General features: G+C 55.4%; 1 protein-coding gene and 1 non-coding gene across 4 annotated transcripts in view; both read left to right on the top strand.

Annotated features, from left to right (window-relative positions):
* Positions 1–10,724, top strand: part of MAP3K10 (mitogen-activated protein kinase kinase kinase 10) — a 17,438-nt gene that overhangs the window by 4,929 nt on the left and 1,785 nt on the right. For all 3 annotated transcript variants that reach the window (XM_034638137.1, XM_034638136.1, XM_034638138.1), the window contains exons 2-9: positions 2,742–2,922; positions 5,982–6,130; positions 6,573–6,748; positions 7,348–7,594; positions 9,137–9,253; positions 9,768–9,939; positions 10,051–10,163; positions 10,520–10,724. The exon at positions 10,520–10,724 is cut by the window's right edge. In XM_034638137.1, coding sequence (XP_034494028.1) covers positions 2,742–2,922; positions 5,982–6,130; positions 6,573–6,748; positions 7,348–7,594; positions 9,137–9,253; positions 9,768–9,939; positions 10,051–10,163; positions 10,520–10,724 — 1,360 coding nt within the window. The remainder of the gene's footprint in view (positions 1–2,741; positions 2,923–5,981; positions 6,131–6,572; positions 6,749–7,347; positions 7,595–9,136; positions 9,254–9,767; positions 9,940–10,050; positions 10,164–10,519) is intronic.
* LOC117795355 lies at positions 5,615–5,716 on the top strand. Its single transcript, XR_004619324.1, has one exon. It is a non-coding gene; the product is annotated as a U6 spliceosomal RNA (small nuclear RNA).

Genomic DNA, 10,724 nt, shown 5'->3' with positions numbered 1-10,724 from the left:
TTTTTTTTTTTTTTTTTTTACAATGTTATTGCTCTGCGCCCCACCACCACCAACGGCAAAGCCCCTGCAGCAGAGGGATGTGTGTTTCTTACCTTCCAGGCCCCGCATTTGGGCACTAACAGAGCCGCCAGGAGCTCAAGGGGTGCCAAGTGCTGTGCCAGGGCTGGGGAATGGGGAAGGAGACACAGATGGCTCCTGCCTTCCCTGAGGTTCCAAAATGCTGGGCAAATGGAGGCAGGACAGGCAGTGTGCTCCTCTGGAAGGCTGAGCATGCTCTTCTTGGCCCTTCCTCACCCCTGCTGATTCAACAGCCTGAAGGTGGGGTGTAAGGACACACACCTGTGCCCCCAGGGTTTCCTGCAGCCAATGCCACCTGGACATAGGGTCGTTTGGGCTCTGTAGTCCAGGGCTTCCTGTTCAGGCAACGGCACAGCTCCGAGCCTGGGACAGGTCACAGGGCCTCCGCAGTCCGGCTTCCTCCATTCCTCTTTCCCTAAGGAATCCCTCACCTGGTGTCGCGCATACACTGATTCATTCAACCAGTAACTTGTAAGCAGAATTAAGTATACGAGGCCCTGTCTTAAGCTCTGGGATGAGTGAACCAGGCAAGATCTCCCTATATGGAAGTTAGAGGCTAGTACTCAGAGGTAGATGATCGATGTTTAGATAGATAGATAGATAGATAGATAGATAGATAGATAGATAGATAGATAGACAGACAGATGACAGAATTTCCATAGAGTATCCAGGGCTCTGAAGGAAATAAAATAGATCGAGGATGAGGCAGAAGGANCAGACAGATGACAGAATTTCCATAGAGTATCCAGGGCTCTGAAGGAAATAAAATAGATCGAGGATGAGGCAGAAGGAGCTCCTTCAGTCAGATGGTCAGCGGGGGCAATCCTGGAGCGGAGACCTGACCAAAGACGACCCAGCCTTACAAAGGTCTGGGCAGGGCCAAGGTCCTGAGGTGGCAATGAGCACGCCTTGTTGGAGAAACAGCAAGGAGACCAGAAGGGTTGGAAGAGGAGGAATGAGGCAGAGTTAGGAGATGAGGTCAGAAACGTAGGCAGGGCCCAGGTCATGATGACCCTGGGGGCCGTGATGAGGATTTGGAGTATTTTATTCAATGCCATGGAAGCCCTTAGAGGGTTTCTAAGCAGGGGGTGACGCAGATGAAGAGTAAGGCCATAGTGTATTCCCTCTGCCGCAGGGTCACCCCTCTGTTGCAGGGTCACCCCACAAATAGGAGAGGTGGGACCCGTGAAGGGAGAGATGGAGTCACATGCTAGAGAGTCGAGGGAGGCCTCTGGGCTTCGATGATAGTAGAATTAGCTCACTGTTATGACAGAAGAAGTAGCCAGGAAGGATCAAAGATCCAGGTGGAGAAGTAAGGGCCAATTATGGCGACATCATGCACAAATAATAATAGCTAACATTTTAAGGATGTACTGTTGCTTCAGGCCAAAAATCTTTCCTACAACCCGCTAAGGTAAATATTACCACCGTCTCCATTTAACAGAGGAGAAATCGTAGCATTCAGAATACATTAACAAGGTTAGGCAGCTAATAAGTGGCAGAGCTGAGATTCAAACCTAGGCAGGACACTGTACGCTTTGGGGCCTCTGTTTGATAGAAGCTGGTAGAATATCATAGCAGTTAAGAGGTTGGGCTCTCAAGACAGATCTAGATCAGGTCTTTTCTTTGCTGCACAGTTTTCTAGCTCTATGATCTTGGCCAAGGTTTTCATCTCTTTGCGCCTCAGTTTGTCAGTCGCTAAAATGAGCTGCTTTCCAGTTAATTCCTGTGAAGAGCTTAGCACAGTGCCTGCCATATAATAGGCTGCTAGTAAACACGAGCCATGATGACATTGTCATTGTAACAATCCCAGGCAGTAAGTTGGAACCACTCAATATATCTGTCCGATTTTGTCACAGTAATGCTACGAAATAAGCCACCCCCAAAACTCAGTGTCTTAAAACTTGTTGTCATTTATTACTGCTCACACACATGCACGCCTGCTGGAGGGTAAGCTGATTTAGGCCGGGCTCAGGCAGAGGCTCAACTCCAAGTAGCTCCCATGTACCTTGGACCAGCAGGCTAGCCGAGCATGGTCTCGTGGTGACGGCAGAAGCGCGAGAGCAGGCAGACAGGTGAGGCCTCTGAAGGCCTAGGCTTGGGGCTGACATTCTGTCCCTTCCGCCTCATCCTGTTGACCCAAACAAGTCACATGGCCAGCCCAAAGTAAAGGAAGGGGAAATACGCTCTGCCTCTTTCGGGGGGAAGAAATGCACAGTCACGTGGCAAAGAGTGTGATGCTGCAGAAAGGAGTAGAACGGGGGACCCCCTGAATGCAGTTTGCCACAGGGGGTAACAAGACAAAGGTGAACCACGTTCATCCCTTCTGTCCGTGGTCTGTAGTTCCCACCTCTGGGCTGGCTGGGAATCCAAGGCCCGGACCAAGGAAAACCAAGGCTTTGGCTACCGACCTTGCGATGAGCTCCCCAGAGCCCAGGTTGGAGTCAGGAGGGAAGCGGACCCAGAGGAAGCCCCTCCCCCTTCATGGCAGCCCGGGGTCGGGATTGGACCGCAGGGAGTGGTTCGAGGTATTTCAGCTGCAGAGGGAGACAGCTCCAGGTGGGGGAGAGAACAAGTAGGGGATTCCAGCCGAGACGGGCCAGGATGCTCGGGTCTGCGGTCCAGAAGCTCTGGGGTGACCCACCTTTCTTCCTCCCCCCCAGTCCTTATCCTGGAGGCCATTGAGAACCACAACCTCGCAGACACGGTGCTCAAGATTACAGACTTCGGCCTCGCCCGTGAGTGGCACAAGACCACCAAAATGAGCGCTGCGGGGACTTACGCCTGGATGGCTCCAGAGGTTATCCGTCTCTCCCTCTTCTCCAAAAGCAGTGATGTCTGGAGGTGCTGATGAGGGCAGCTGGGGAGTCCTGGCAATGGGGGAGGCCGGGGGTGGGGGTCAGAGTGGGAGGGGCAGTCTCCCACTGAAGTGAGGATCTGGGCCTGGCAAAGGGGCCCGCTGGCAACGTCAGGCCCTCCAAGCACCAAAGCAGGTGTCTGTTCTCTTCGCTGAAGTGGCAGCTGAGAAGGATTTGGATTCGAGTGGAAAATTCCAAAGATCTAGAGATAGGGTGTCAGCACCAGGGCCCTCAGACACCATCCAGCACACTGCCCCACTTGGCAGCAGGAAATTGAGGCCTTTGGAGGCATCCGTCCATCCATCCATCTATCCGTCCATCCGTCTGTCCGTCCACACTGGGTGCTAAGGATATAGCAGGAAATAAAAGCAGACACATTTCCTGCCCATGGAGATAGTAAATAAGTAAATAAACATAGAAGAAAGCTGGAGAAATCACTGGTTTTAAGTTTATAAAGTAAAAGAATTTTCAAAAGATAGTGAGCTAATCCCCCAGCACAAAGCATTAGATAGCATTAAGAGCCAGGAGTTTGATCGAAAAGCCCTCTGAGGGCCGGAGGATGACTTTAAGGAAGGTTTTTCTGGGAAGTGATACTTGGGCTGAGTTTGGGCTGACAGGAAGGAGCCAGCCACCCACAGTTTGGGGGAAGAAGCTTCCCAGGCAGAGGGGACAGTGCCCACAAAGGAGACACCAGCGTAAGAATGAGCTTGGTCTGCTTCAGATAGAACCACGAGGCCCACACGGCTGGAGCAGAGCAGGCAAGGAGAAAGGTGGTAGGAAATAACAGGAGAGAGAGCTGGGCGGGGACCAGATGCCAGGCTTTATTCTAAGCGCAGGGGAAAGCCATGAGTGGCCTTTACGAACGGCCTGGTCTGGCGGAGCATTGCAAGGCTCCCTCGGCTGTACAATCAGGAATGGATTGTAGGGAACAGGAGTAGTGGGGGCGAGAGGCCAGTGAGGGGGCTGTTGCCCTCCCTGGCGAGACTGGATGGGGGCAACAGAACCTCTTCACCCCCTGGCCTTCTCCTGGGAGGGAGCCAAACCCGGGTCAGTCCTTAGCGGAGGCTCCAGACGGACCAAGCAGGAAAGTCATGGCTTTGGGGCAGACAAATCAGACAGGAAGTCTCCATGAGAGCAGCGCAGCCCTTTGGGGAAGGTCCTGAGTGGCTTTACGTTGAGGCATTCCTTGGTGGTACCCAACATCAACAGAGCCAGATCTAAGTGGCAAGGAGCAGAAAACCCCAAACGCAAACAAACACATGTAAAGCCCAGGACTGCTGTGGTGCCCCCGGTGACAGGATCCTGTGTCGGGGGGAGGGGTCCTCAACAGGGGTGTCATTGACATCAGGCAAGATCATTCTTGGTGTGGTCCCGCCCTGGACTTTTCAGGACACCAGGTATACATAGTTCCGGCCCCCATAGGTCATCGCACTCCCCGGTCATTTTGACCATCCAAACATCCCCACGGGTTTCCAGTGACGTGGGGAGGTGGGGGGTTCACGCCACGTCCAACTGAAAGCCACTGTTATTCCTCCACCTTGCATGGCCTCCATTCCCAAGCTCACCTCATCATCCAAAATGGCTGCTTGAGCTCCAGCTTTTAGGTCCACATTAGGAAGGACAAAAGCGGAAAAGACACCCCTTCTCTCTAAGGACGCTTCCTGGAAGTTAGTTGCAGAGAACACATCCTCCTCCATCCTGCTGGCCGGAGTGTCGCCGTAGGGGCTTCCTTAGCTGCAAAGAAGGATGGAAAAGTATTTCAGACAGGATGCGCCCAGCTCCGGGTCGCCAGTGCTGCCCCGAGAAGGGAGGCCAGCAGCTGTAGGGGAGCAGACATTGCGTCCGTCTTGCTCCGGGCCCTGGAACAGTGTCTGGCACGCAGCAGATGTGTTTATATGTCGCATGAATGCGCATGTGGATGTGGGGGAGCCCAGGGGCCTACTGCGTGCCAGGAGCTGCACAAAATGGTCGTTAGGCTCCTGAGGGAGATCAGTTTCCTGGAGAAGACGGACCCGCAGGCAACTAGCGGAGTGGTGCACGCCCCGGGGTCGTGTATGCAGTAAGGACACTGCCATGGGCGTCCAGCAGGCCTGAGTCCAAGTGTGGACTGAGACCTGGCCGCTTACTAGCTGTGTGACCTTGAGGCAGATAACTTAACCGCTCTGAGCCTGCACCTGCTGGTTGGATAAAATGGGGGTCATACCAATACCTTCTGCCTTACAGGGCTGTTGTGAGGATTACTGAGAGCGCCTAGCACAGTGCTGGCCTGGAGTAAGTGCTTTATAAATGTTAAATAGTGTTAACTTGTTTTTAGAGGTAAGTGCTGAGGGTTCTTGTGGGAACATAGAGGAGGGGCCTGTAACCTAGCTTTGGAGGCTGTGGAATCAAGGAAGGCTTCCTGGTAGAGAGGGCACCTGAATTCTGACTTAAAGGACAGTTATGCAAGGGAAGGATGTCCTCGACAAAGGGAACAGCATGTGCGAAGCCAGAGGTTAGGAAGAATGGGGCTTTTCAACTTGTTCAGTGTGGCTGCAAGCTGACCCTGGGGTTGGTACAGGGGTGAGAGCGCTTAGAGGCAAGCCTATAGGGGTCATCAGAGGTCAGGACTAAGAAAAGTGGCTTTGCCCCATGAGCACAGGGGACACACTTAAGATTTTCAGGCAGCGTGCTCGCTTCGGCAGCACATATACTAAAAAAAAAAAATTGGAACGATACAGAGAAGATTAGCATGGCCCCTGCGCAAGGATGACACGCAAATTCGTGAAGCGTTCCATATAAAAAAAAAAAAAAAANACAGGGGACACACTTAAGATTTTCAGGCAGGGGTGAGGGGGGAGAGAGCAAAGGCAAGAAGTCAGAGAGAACCAGCCCCACAACATCTATTTGAGATCAGGCCAGCAGAGGTCAATCATGTTCTTTGGCCTCCTCAGCCAGGGCTGGATGTTGGGGTGAGGGAGGCCCACCAGGGGACCGGAGGCAGGGCTGGGGTGTAGGTGAGGATTGGGGTGGGCTGCAGCATCACCTCTCCCTCTTCCCCACCTGCAGCTTCGGGGTGCTGCTCTGGGAGCTGCTGACGGGTGAGGTCCCCTACCGTGAAATCGATGCCTTGGCCGTGGCGTATGGCGTGGCTATGAACAAGCTGACGCTGCCCATCCCCTCCACATGCCCCGAGCCCTTTGCCCGCCTACTGGAGGGTGAGCCAGGGCCCTGTGGAGATAGGCTCAGCTCGGGGGGCAGGGGCCCTTGGGCCAGACCCCACCCCTTCACACCCATCCATCCCAGTGGGCCCACGAGTGAGGGAGAAGGGGCCACATCCATCAGACCACAGACTGCCTCCATGGCCCCCACACTTTTGCTCCGTCCAGACCCACAGCTCCTGAGGACAACCTGTTAGCATTCACTGGTCCCGGGTTTCCTCCCTGATACTTGGTTCTGCCACAAGTGAGGGAGCGGGTCCCTAGGTTTCTCTCCCAGAGTTTCACTGAGTGAAACATTGCCAGCTATTTGGCTCTTCTCTCCTTCCCCTTGGCTCCGTGGAAGTTGTTTGTCCACAGTCCCCTGAAGCCCTGCCTTCCACGGAGCAGGGTGATGCCCCAGAGCGTGGCCACTGACACCTTGCCCCCACCCCTACCCCAGAATGCTGGGACCCAGACCCCCATGGGCGGCCAGACTTCGGCAGCATCTTGAAGCAGCTTGAAGTCATCGAACAGTCAGCCCTGTTCCAGATGCCACTGGAGTCCTTCCACTCGCTGCAGGAAGACTGGAAGCTGGAGATCCAGCACATGTTTGACGACCTCCGGACCAAAGAGAAGGTGAAGGCAGGGGATGGGGTGGGAGGGATGGGGCGAGATCCTGCATTCCTGTGCCTTCGGTGGGGCAGAGACCCTTCCCCTGAGCCTCAGTCTTTGGGTCCCTGCAGGGCCAAGGGGGGCTTCCTTGAATAAGAAGAAAAGGCACCCTGCACTGACGTTCTTACAAGTGATACCGCCTGATGTGTGGGATTGGTTCTAAGACACAGCAGCCGAAATGGGAGGGAGGGAGGGAGGGAGGAGACAAGAAGTGACATGAAAAAAGATTTGCAAAGTATGAATAGTTGATGACCTCGAATGATGAGTATATTGGGTGCACTACTCTGTCTCTGGTTTTGTGGATGTTTGAAGTTTTCCAAATTGAGAGGCCAAAAAATTAAAAATCAAAGGGGAAAAAATAAAGCCACCCCTTTCTTTTTGCTAAAACAACCCCGTGTCCTGGCAGGGCGCTGGGCTGGTAAAGAGTGAGTTGCCCCATCTCCAGGGGCGCTTGTGCTGTGCCCTTACCGAGCCAGCAGCCCCGGGGTCCATCCCGGGGCGGGCGGGGGGTGGCGGGCAGATAGGTAGGCCCCCTCGCCCCCAGCGGCCCATCTGCTCCCCAGGAGCTCCGGAGCCGGGAGGAGGAGCTGCTGCGGGCCGCCCAGGAGCAGCGCTTCCAGGAGGAGCAGCTGCGGCGGCGGGAGCAGGAGCTGGCGGAGCGCGAAATGGACATCGTGGAGCGGGAGCTGCACCTGCTCATGTGCCAGCTGAGCCAGGAGAAGCCCCGGGTCCGCAAACGCAAGGGCAACTTCAAGCGCAGCCGCCTGCTCAAGCTGCGGGAAGGCGGCAGCCACATCAGCTTGCCCTCCGGTACCGCCCGCCCCCGCCCTCCGGCTGCCGGGAGCAGCCCTGACAGGCTTTACCTCTTCCTTTTAGTTTGTAAACTTTTTTTTTTCTTGCTAAATATGTGACCCATGTGGAAAAAGACCCGGAAACAGCACAGCTTCAGGAGCGCAGATAATCACCCCCACGAGGGCAGAACCTCCAAGCCCCCCAGTGCCCTCCTCGTGCCCCCTCCCAGCAACCCCCCCCCCAAGAGTAGCCTCTGTTTTGACTTTCAGGGCATTCACTCTTCTGCTTCTCTTTATTGTTACGTCTCCCACACATTTTTTTTTTTTTAATATCTTTTAGTCAGCTGCTTTTCCCCGCTTGCCAGTACTTCGTTGAGGAACATCATTTATCCTGCGGTATCTCCCAAGGCGGGAGCAGCGGATGTTGCCGCTTGCAATCCCTGCCCGCCCCCATCGCCTAACACGCCCCTCCGTCCCCTGAATTTCCTATAAAGTGGTATTAAACCATGTGAAATTGCGGCCGTTCAGCCCCTTTTGTTTCACGTGGATGGCAAGGCTTAATCAGTCCCCGGTTCAGGCTTTGCCCGTGTTTTCCCGAAGCCTGCTTCCTAAGCACTGTTACGGTGCTGCCCGCCATAAGCACATGACGTCTGCTCCACTCTGTCCCTGGGACGTTCCGAGCCATAGCGCAGTGCCCGGAACCGCGCTGGCCACCAGAACCCTAATGCAAGCCACGCGGCTCAGTGTTGAATCTCGTAGCCGCCCCAAAAGCTGGAGAACAGGTGCCGTTGATTTTAACAATATGTTGTATTTAGCCCGATATATCCAAAAGGTTACAGTGTCCCATGTTACCCACCCAGGAAACCCTGTTAGGGGTTTTACCTTCTTTTTTCACACTCAGTCTTTGAAGCCCACTGTACATACTGCAGTTGCAGTGCGTCTCGGTCCAGGCGCTGCATTTTCATCAAAAATACTTGACCTGCGTTTGCATTTCATGAAATTTACAGTTGAGAAAGTAGATTCACACACGCTCAGACACACACACACAAAAGTAGATTCACACACCCAAATTGTTCCAAACGTGCTTCAGTGTTTCCAATAACCGCACTGAGTATCCGCTTTTAAGTTTAAATTGAAATTCACTGTAACCACACAGATGAAGTTTAAACTCTCCAGTTCCTCACCTGCAATCCCACATGGCAGGTGCTCCGTGGCCACATGTGGCTAATGGCCACCACATTGGACACTTAAGCCTAGACCCATAGTCAAGCCTTTGTTAATTAGGGACCCAATTAGGATCCTTCCTCTCAGCCTCCGGCATGCGCCAGAGGTCTCTGGAGGGCTCGTCACGGTCAGAAGGCTGTCCTTCACCCTGGAGTTGCTGATTCAGAAGGCCCAGGAGTGAACACCCCCACCCCCAGTCTCCAGGTGACCTGGACAGTTTGGGAATGCAAAGCAGTGCTGTTCCCATGCCAGCACTCCTTCTATCCTTCTACAAAGGGAACTTCTCTTTGGTTACCCACGAAGCCATTTGCTCAGGAAAGTCTCTTTCTTTTCACAGGCTTCGAGCATAAGATCACAGTCCAGGCCTCTCCAACCCTGGAAAAGCGGAAAGGATCCGACGGGGCCAGCCCGCCTGCGAGCCCCAGCATCATCCCCCGGCTGAGGGCCATTCGCCGTAAGTATCTCTCTGGGCCCTGACCTGTTCATCGTCAACAACGTTCTGTGTGCACACACAGCATGTACTGAGCCAGTGGAATGACAGAGACAAGACAGGCAGGGTCCCCTCCCTGATTCACATTGTGGAGACAGACAATAAACAAGCCAACAAGTCAGTAAGCGGGTCATTTCCTGTAGCGGATAAGCGCTGTAAAGGAAAGCAGGGAAGGGAATAAAAGTGCAAAATGGCTGTTTTCCATCGGGAAGGCCTGTGTAAGGAGTTGGGTTCGAGCAGGGACCTGCAGGGTGAGAAGGAGGGAGGAGGGCCAGGATCAGAAGAAGTATGTCCCTGCCAGAGCGGCCAGCAAGGGCCAAGGCCGGGGGTGGGAACAAGCAAGGGAAGGGTCATGTTTGGAGTTAGAGAACAAGGTCCCTTGGCTTGCTGGTGGAGGGTGGATCTGAGAGTTAGGCGAGGAGCGCAGGGGGCACAGACTGTCCAAGGCACAGTAACCAAGTAGCTTCTCTTGGCCCAGTGACTCCTGTGGATGGTGGTGGCAGCAGCAGTGGCAGCAGCAGTGGTGGCAGTGGGACGTGGGGCCGCAGTGGGCCCCCAAAGAAGGAAGAACTGGTTGGAGGCAAGAAGAAGGGCCGAACCTGGGGACCCAGCTCCACCCTGCAGAAGGAGCGGGCTGGAGGGGAGGAGAGGTACTGGCCGCTGGGAACCCACTGCTACTGGCCCTGCCCCTGGCCCCCAGACCCCTGCAACCAGCAGGCCTGCACTGCAACCCCCTCCCCCCATCTCTGGTGCCCCTGCAGGCTGAAGGCCCTGGGGGAAGGAAGCAAACAGTGGTCATCAAGCGCCCCCAACCTCGGCAAATCCCCCAAACACACACCGATCGCCCCAGGCTTCGCCAGCCTCAATGAGATGGGTAAGAGGGTGAGGGTGCCTTTAAAATGCAGAGGGAGGGGCATCTGGAGGGAAACATAACCCAAGATGGGGGGGGGGGTCCGACGGCACTGGACCCGTGAGTAGGCAACATTCCTGGAAAGGGGGGCAGCCCATGGGTGCAGGGTCATTCCCAGGGGCAAGGGACTTTGTGGGGAGAAAGATTCCAGAACGGTGTTTGGTGGGACTTGGTGGCCGCACGCCGGGAGGGTCTTTCGAGGCAGCCCCCTTGCCACCAACTCCCGGGGGAGGGGGGGTGCGGGGACAGCGGGGACCTCGGGGACCTCGGAGGCGAAGGCCAGCCCAGGAGGCGAGTGACCGGCCCTCTCCCGGTTACAGAGGAGTTCGCGGAGGCGGACGGAGGCAGCAGCGTGCCTCCCTCCCCCTACACCACCCCGTCCTACCTCACGGTGCCGCTGCCGGCCGAGCCCTCCCCGGGGGCGCCCGCGCCCTTCTGCCGGCCGGGCCACGGCGGCCGGCGGCGCTGCGAGCTGGCTCTGCTGGGCTGCGCCACGCTGCTGGGCGCCGTGGGCCTCGGCGCCGA

Source organism: Ailuropoda melanoleuca, chromosome 12 (genome assembly GCF_002007445.2).
Source record: "Ailuropoda melanoleuca isolate Jingjing chromosome 12, ASM200744v2, whole genome shotgun sequence".
In the NCBI taxonomy this organism is placed as follows: domain Eukaryota; kingdom Metazoa; phylum Chordata; class Mammalia; order Carnivora; family Ursidae; genus Ailuropoda; species Ailuropoda melanoleuca.
This window is presented reverse-complemented; position numbering and strand designations above follow the sequence as displayed.